Raw genomic sequence first — 8392 nt, forward strand, 5'->3', positions numbered from 1 at the left:
CTTTATTCTGGAGACCAGCAGAGCAGTCCAGTTCATACTGTATACAACAACACAGATATGGTTTAACTGGCAGCTCATTATAGTCTGCACTGTTTCTAATGGTCAGCAGGGGGCGACAGAGAGCCGAATGAGAAAATGACCTCACTGCTCTCTTGATCTGCAGCCACTGATGAGATTTTGATCTTGATTGCTAGTTTCCAGTAAGCTTTGAAACTACACGTTGCTCATAGTCACATGCAGAGTAAAACAGTCGATAAAGCAGAATATGCTGTAGGGAGTAGTTACCCTGTGATCGACAAGTTAGTCGATCAGATGAGTGTGGAATATCCTCTCAGACTGACACATCTAGATTTTTTTTAAAACCCTACAAAACAAGACGGCAGCAGCTGAGACTTTGAAGTCAAATGACCAATGTCAGAGAGGCTACCCCCAACAGTTACAGTACTACGCAAAAATCTCGAGCCAACCCCCTTTTCTTTATATTTTGCTTGGAAATTGGTGTATCTAAATTTGAAATCATACACGGAAATGGGGTATATAAATGGTAAATGGCCTGTATTTGTATAGCGCTTTACTAGTCCCTAAGGACTCCAAAGCACTTTACACAACCAGTCATCCACCCATTCACACACTGGTGATGGCAAGCTACATTGTAGTCACAGCCACCCTGGGGCGCACTGACAGAGGCCAGGCCGGACACTGGCGCCACCGGGCCTTCTGACCACCACCAGTAGGTGGTAGGTGAAGTGTCTTGCCCAAGGACACAACAACCGAGACTGTCCAAGCCGGGGCTCGAACCGGCAACTTTCCGATTACAAGGCGAACTCCCAACTCTTGAGCCACGATCGCCCCGGTACATAAGGCAAAAACAATGTCTGTATGATTATAATGAGCTTGAAAGTCAATCATTTATGTGACCAACTTCGAAAATCTTCAGCACAGTCTAAACTCTAGTATTTTCTTTTCTGTATTTTCTTTAAGTAGTATTCAGAAATAGTTCTGGAGGACATTCAGCTTTTTTCTTTGTTGGTTGCCTTTTGTTCTGTTCTCTATCAACATTATCACACAATGCTTTAATAATTATCAGGTCTGGGCTCTGGAGAGGCCAATCCATGACTGGCAGTGATCCACTGTGTTTTTCTATTGAGGTATGCTTTTACTGCATCTCTGGCGTTTCTGGGATTCATTTTGACAACATCTACAACACCATTGGCTGAAATACACCCCTGAACCATGACAGAGCCTCCACCATGTTTTACAGATGGCTGTAGACCCTTAGCTGTTGTACTTCTCTCCCGACCTCCTCTCTACATCTGTTGCATCCAATTTCATTATGCATGTCCAATAACAATAAACATAATGCTGTTCATTACTACGTATCAATGATTTGAACAAAATATTACACTTACATTCATCACTCCATTAGACCTGTTGTCACTGATTTTTGTCCAGTTCTTGTGTAATGTGGCATATGTCAGCCTTTTCTCCCTGTGTCCCTTCCTTAAGAATCCTTTCTTGATGCCCGTCCCTCCACTGAGAGCATTTGTGATGAGGTTTTAGTGAACAGCAGAAGGGTTAGCTGAAGGGCCAGATGCATTTCTCAGGTCATGTTTCAGGTCTTTGTTGGAATTTTTCCCACTTCTTCAGGACATGAATTTCAGAGACTGTTCATCTGCTGTTGATAGTTTTAAAGAAGTTTTTAAGCCACATTTATCCTCCACTTGTTCCGCTTTATCAGCGTTTTTACAGACACACTGCACACTATGTTGAGATAAGCCAAGATTTTGGCTAAAAGCTATTTGAGCTGATGTCTTTCATAGATTTGAACTAAAGAAATCAGTTCTTTGTTGTTGTAAAACAAAACTGTTTTACTCCTTAAGTTTTTTTAATTATATATTTGAATGATTCAAATGATTCATAGGTCAGTGTTAAGAGTTTTAACAAATAAGTAAAAAAAAAACCCCCGAAAAAGGGCAAAGAACGGAACCAAAAAAAACGAAAAAACAATCAAGGATGAAAAGAAAAAAAAAAAAACTATAAAAGACCTGCAGAAAGCCTGACTCCTTCCAACCAAAATCTCAAGAAATGACGTGTGGCCCAAGACTTTTACATGTTATTGTATGTTGCTATTGTCTATTTTTAGAGCTTTACACAGAGATGAGGCTGCACAGTGAAAACCTACAATGCAATGTAAGTTTTATAATGTCTGCTGCATGATTTAAAATGACTTTTAACAAGAATTTACAGTTTCATGATGATGATGTATCCCCTTTAAAAAATGATTAGATTAAGAAAATAGACATGAATAAATTCAAATCAAATAACAAGTCAATTCTTAGATATCATGTTGTGTGCTTGTGTTATGCAAATGTGTGTAATGTCTAATTTTCTTCCCCGTTTTCTCCAGCACCCTTGATGAGGCGTTTGTTGCCCCTTTTCCCTCCCGGGCCACGGGGCTTGACAAATGCCTGCTTTAAAGTGTGCTCCATGGGGTGCACCTCCTCATACAGGAAGTCTTCTGTCAGACCATCACCACTGTCTATCTCCATCTAAGCAGGTATGGAGAGTAGACAGTCATTAGACAGTTTACACAGTGACAGTGGTACTACAGATTATTTGTCACCGTCTCTGTGGGAGAGCTGTACCTTTTTAGTGACTTCCAGCTGGTAGTCTCTCTCCACCTCGTCCAGTAGCCTGTTCTTACAGCTGGAGTATAACATCCGCTCCTTGATGCTACAGGTGTACCCAGGCATCGAGTATATAAACACTGAAACAAAGATGAAGCTGATCTGTTGATATTTTCTGCCTCACACAATCAGCTTCACTAGCTACTTCACTACTTTCTGTTATAGATGACGTACTGTGCTCATATTTTTACTGCTGGACTCTACTAGAGTAACTAGAGAAGTGCGATTCTCAGTTCAAAATCATTCTTATTGTTTGTACACTGGGACTTGTGGAATATCTACTATCTGAAACAAGGTTAAGCTCCTGTCTCTTTAAGGCTGACTTAATTGTTATTGGCTGGCTCTTGCAAACAGGTTTGCAAGAGCCTTTTGTTGGTTTCATACAGGTCCAAGAGTCGAAAAAAAGTTACTCAAAAAAATTATCCTTGATAAATGATACTTCTTGTGCAAACTCTGATTTCCTCATTTGTACATAAGCATCATTCATGCGCAAGACCATAGTGGGTCTTAAATAAAAAGAGACACAGGCCTAGATAGCTGCAAACGTTACATATTGTAGATCCGACTGGAACATCCTATAATTAAGCACACATGAGGCTGTATAAAAATCTGTATAAAACCAGTATAAAAATCGCTTGTACAAAAGGTTCAAACTAGATTAACAGGTCGGCAGCTGATTATATAAAACAAACAATGTTTTTAAATAGGTTTCGCATGAAAAGGAGACACACAAGCTTATATCTCCTCTGTCACTGTCAATGGTAATTCATGTACACGTGTACTGGAACAAAACAGGCATTCATTTGCAGCTGTTATGGAGACTGGAATAGTCAAGTCCAAGTTAACACTCAAATCTTTTTAGCTTTTTGGCCCAGCCGCTGACAGAAATAGCTGCTATATCTGTAGCTCGGTCATCAATGTTCATAATTCTAACTGTTTGTGTCTGCTTATTGGTGCTGGCTTTATCAGAGCTTCTTCACAGCTGCCTGTTACTTGAAATCAGGCCAGTGAAAGCAGAGAACATAAACAACAGAACCAAACAACGAGGCGAAAGATGATAAAATCCCCCACAGACCTGAGGACACTGCAGAGTTCACATTATACAGCAAATGTGATTTGTCAGTATCTATAAAAACACTTATTTGTGAAGTGAATAAACTGAGTGGTGCAGTGTTGTTGGCGGAAATTCAGTGCCCTTTTTTATATGTGTATTGTGCACACTTGTTAATTATTTTTGTAATTTTTATTTTCGTGTTTAAAATCAATCAATCAATCAATCAATCAATCAATCTGGCATATAGGTAGTGGTTGTAGATGAGTTGGCATCTTTCATGCAAACTATGGGGGACCAAAGCAATCACTGGGAGATTTTTGGTGTAGCACCCACTTTGCGACCAGTTTTACCCAGCAACCACTCAGCAGCCACTCAACAACCAACCCGTCGGAGAGTATGCATTTTTCCCCAGCCTCCTGGAATTTGCCAGTGGGGTTACTGACCAGTCTCTAGACCCGTGTGTCTGAGGCCTAACTAAACTTGCTAGTGTTAGCTAAAAGAAATTCACCTGGATGACCTCAAAGCTTCAAAATAATGGTCCCCAAACCAATTGATGATGTCACAATAGCTAAAGCCAGTCTTTATGTACAGTTTAACTTGTGGTTGGCAAACCACATGGTGTCACTCAACAAGAATTAGAAGAAGTTAAGAGAGACTAACATCCTGAAAAAAGTGGAGGTGATGATAGTTAAAACAATATGTGTGAACTCTGTAAGATACTTTATAGCACCAAATTAGTGCTTTACAAGTCACAAACAGTGCGTGATGAGTAGGGAACTCAGTGAGTTTTTACTGACCCAGAGCTTCCTCCTGCTGGCCCTGATGGGAATGTTTGAAGATGAAAAAGTGGTATCTAGGTGAATCTGTGGGAATCCTGTAGGGAAGTTCGTGGATTTCTGTAGGTTTAGTGTGAACCAGCTCGATGGTCTCTCTGTCTACATCCAGCCTCTGCAACACAACATACGCAAGCAAATGTAATTACTTTTGAGGGGTCAAGTCACGTGCAGTTAGTTTCACTGGCAAAAACACACCCTTAGATGTTGTTATCAAATATATGTTGTATACTTTTTACTGTATACATGTAAATATTCACTGTTTAATGAGCTATAAATGTTTTCTATGGGGGCTCACCAGCTGGATGTAGTTGATGCGTTTATGCTTGAGTTGCTGCAGAGCTCGTTTGGCCTCTTCTTGTAAAGGAAACGCAAGACCCTGAAGAGTCTGTGCCCGTTTGTCCAAGCCAAACTCCATTGTTACCTTCAGGGGAGGGAAAAACATATTTGCACTGCTTCTTCCTCACATGAAATGCAACTAAATCAGCCAAAAAAACAAAATCAAAAAACAATCTATGTCTATGCCGAAGACTTCACAAACCCTTGCTCTCGCTGTCGGAGTCCCAGTTCGTCTGCGTTCATCCTGCAGACAAAAGAAACAGTATTGAAATCACTATACAATAAAGTTTTAACATAAACATACCTGAATTCTTTTATCATAATGAAAACAAAATCAACGTACCCACACAACTTTATCCTGCAAGGAAAACACACACAGGATGAGCACAGATAACTCACATACCTATAAGAGTCATATAGCTTTGACAGCCTGTCTGTACCTCTGTGATTTTAATTCGTTGTAACTCCTGCTCAGCTGCTGTGAGAGGAGCTGGGGAGGAGCAGGAGGACCTGTGGCGAAGGTATCCCTGGAAACACACGTCTTCCTAGAAACACAGAGACACCAATGGGTTGGTTGTGAGTGGCAGGCCATCAGTTATTATGCAGGAAGGACCATACTGACCTCCACCGTCCCAAATACTTCGTCTTTGATGTGACCTCCTCCAAACTCTTTCTTCAGTGTGGCACGAGTCGCTGCATACACCATCTTCTGCCTCACCTGGAGAACACCAGGACAGACACAGCGACAAAAAACCTTCACACAGTTTTACTGGTTTTCTGTAGCAGTAGTTCTTTTCAAAAATAAAGTATTTGTGAGGGGGGGGAAACAGCCCGTATAACTCAGTTTGATTACAATTTGTAATTAAAGAAAAAAAAAAAGAAATCTAGTACTAAACGGTATCATTTTTATTGTCACGCAATAATAATAATAAAATGATATTATAATTGTTTTTTTCTAACAAGTTCTAGTTACATTGTTAGAAAAAGTAGTTTCTTATTCACTAGCAAGGGCAACTTGAGCAATCAAACTCTTTTCCATTGTTTTGATTTGATCAGAGTTAATGTGGGGGAGAAGTCCTGCACTAGCATGTGGGATTTGTTTTCTGTTTTCAGCTGTTTTTCTTACTGAACTAATTATAGTGTAATTTGTTTAGGAATAATACATGATTTTTATTCTTATTATCATATTATTTTTAATTTGATCATTTTATTAGCATTTTATTATTATTTTTATTATGATTAATTTTTAGAAATTAAAAAATGTTAAAAATTAAGATAAAAGTGAAACATTTCCTGCAGCACTCCAAAGTGATGGTGTGGGCAATATTGCACACATCCTGTCTATGTATGGAAGCTTGTTTCTGCCACTGGAAAAAATCACATCCATAAGACAAAATGTACCAACCTGTTATTATATAATAATTTTGGGATAATAACCTACAAATCTGACATATGTATGGCATTTCAAACAGTTATATTCAGCATGTGCAGAGGCTGTTTTTACATGAATTTGCTACAAAGTCTTTCTGTGCTCAATTTAAATTTGAGTTTAAGATGTTGGCTCACAACCACGATCACATTAAATCAGAAACTGTAAATGTAAATAAAATCTAAAGATGATTATTTGTATATATATATTTAAGTAAAAAGTAATAATTAGATTTTATTCTCTAAAAAGAGAATAAAATCAGACAGCCTTTCTCTTACTTTTTAGATGATCTCTGAGCCGTTTTTTTGTTGTTAAATTGCTGTTAACTATGTTAAATAAAACAGAATTGAAAACAAAATGTAAAAACAAACTAAAAAACATAATATCTCTGATTCTAATATTTTTGGAGAAGGCAACAACACATCAGATATGTTACAGATCTTAAATTATATTTTTTAAAAAAAATCTATTTTCAATGTGTGTTCACCAACAATACTTTTATGTCCTACTTTTATGTCAGTCTACAGTGATGGTTTCTTAAATGTGCTGCACACATACTGGTGATTGGTCAGGTGACCATGCGATGAAGATCCACTCATAACCCTGTGCGTTCTTGGAGTCCAGGCGGTAGAGGATGTAGCAAGGCTCCAGAGGCGTGAGCAAAGGAAGCAGGAACTGGTCATAATCCTTGTCCCAGCTCCGGGCTGGCTCTTTGTATGAATGTAGCACCAATTCCTCTGCAGAGAGAAAAGAGTGAACAAAGTCAAGATTTGGAGATGTTTAATGAAAGCTCACTTATATCAAATACTGTAAAATGCCACAAATATTCCATTTTTACCGTTTCTGATAATAATCTTCAGGATTCTGATGGCACCTCCCCTCGCTCGGGCCAAAAAATCTTTCAGCTCAGATGTTGCTTAAGTAACCAGATATAAGGCAGACAAGTCAAAACTGAGGATGGGTGGTTGAAAGCCAGTGAGACAGAGCTGACCAAGTAACAACCTGAAACTCTGCTTCAGGGAAAAAAAATTGATCCACTGCCAGATGGTCACACCATCACCTGCAGTGACTCAGAGAGCAAACATGTGCCCCCCCAAGAATCACTGAAGGATGTGATCGACCATCGTCGATAAATCCCCCAATTTGAAAAGCCTAAGGACAGAGCGTCACCACAGAAAACTCAAACTTTGGCTGTTTGTTATGTACTTTCCTTCTCTCTTGCCATGGTTACCAAACACAGCGCTCTCATTAATGATGCAAGATCAGGTGAGAAAGGTGAGAGAGGTTCGCTTCCGTCAGCCTGCCCACCTTCACGCTCCGATTACCAAAAGCCATAACACACATAAAAAGCAATGTATGCATGAGATTCAACTATAAGAGCCTGAATGTGCTAAACGTTGTTAGAACTGACATCACAAAGGTGAAGAGAAGTTTTAAATGACTAAGAACAGATTAAAAATGTTAGCACATACTTTTATAATAACACAGGATAAATTAGCCTAAAGAAGCTAAGCGATCACTTGAGAACAATCTTTAATTTCTTTTGCAGAAAAACATCAGAAGATGTGAAGATGTGTTATTAGCAGCAGTGTAGCTCAGAGTCTGTTAATAAAAAAGCATTTAAAAAGCTTTTCAAACTGAGCTCAGGGACAACTGGGATAAAGCTTAAATGCACAGTTTACATTTAAAAAAATAAACAACTTACCAATAATTCCAGTTTGGTGAGACATCTTTTGGCAGTAAGTTTTCACCGCTTCACACTCCTCTCATCCAACAAGGACCAGGTCCAGGTCACAGTGTGTCCTCGCTCTTCTTGCTCAGCAGGTAGGCTGAGCTGATGGCAGACGGAGGGACCCACGCGCACCAGTGACATAAACGCCTTGAGGGTGACTCAGGAGCTTCCTAACACTTGAAATACAATCTGCGGAACTGTGGCTGATGAGTAATAACGTGCCTGTCAGGGGATATGCCACCCTCACCACTGATCTAAAACTCTTTGCGTATCGATGACCACAACTTTAATAGTCTCGGCGGGGGAGCGTCTAGCAGG

General features: G+C 39.4%; 1 protein-coding gene across 1 annotated transcript; it reads right to left on the minus strand.

Moving 5' to 3' along the window:
- Positions 1-2381: 2381 nt before the first annotated feature.
- LOC102295829 (twinfilin-2) lies at positions 2382-8159 on the minus strand. The gene is made up of 11 exons (XM_042228069.1): positions 8048-8159; positions 7181-7258; positions 6901-7079; positions 5536-5631; positions 5354-5458; positions 5257-5271; positions 5116-5157; positions 4873-4998; positions 4539-4689; positions 2646-2767; positions 2382-2549 (listed from the first exon to the last, which is right to left on the minus strand). The coding sequence occupies exons 1-11, from the start codon at positions 8070-8072 to the stop codon at positions 2382-2384; spliced, it is 1107 nt and encodes a 368-aa protein (XP_042084003.1). The 5' UTR covers positions 8073-8159.
- Positions 8160-8392: the final 233 nt, after the last annotated feature.

The sequence above is a fragment of the Haplochromis burtoni genome, unplaced genomic scaffold, assembly GCF_018398535.1.
Source record: "Haplochromis burtoni strain Fernald_Lab_line unplaced genomic scaffold, NCSU_Asbu1 Contig_300, whole genome shotgun sequence".
NCBI lineage: Eukaryota > Metazoa > Chordata > Actinopteri > Cichliformes > Cichlidae > Haplochromis > Haplochromis burtoni.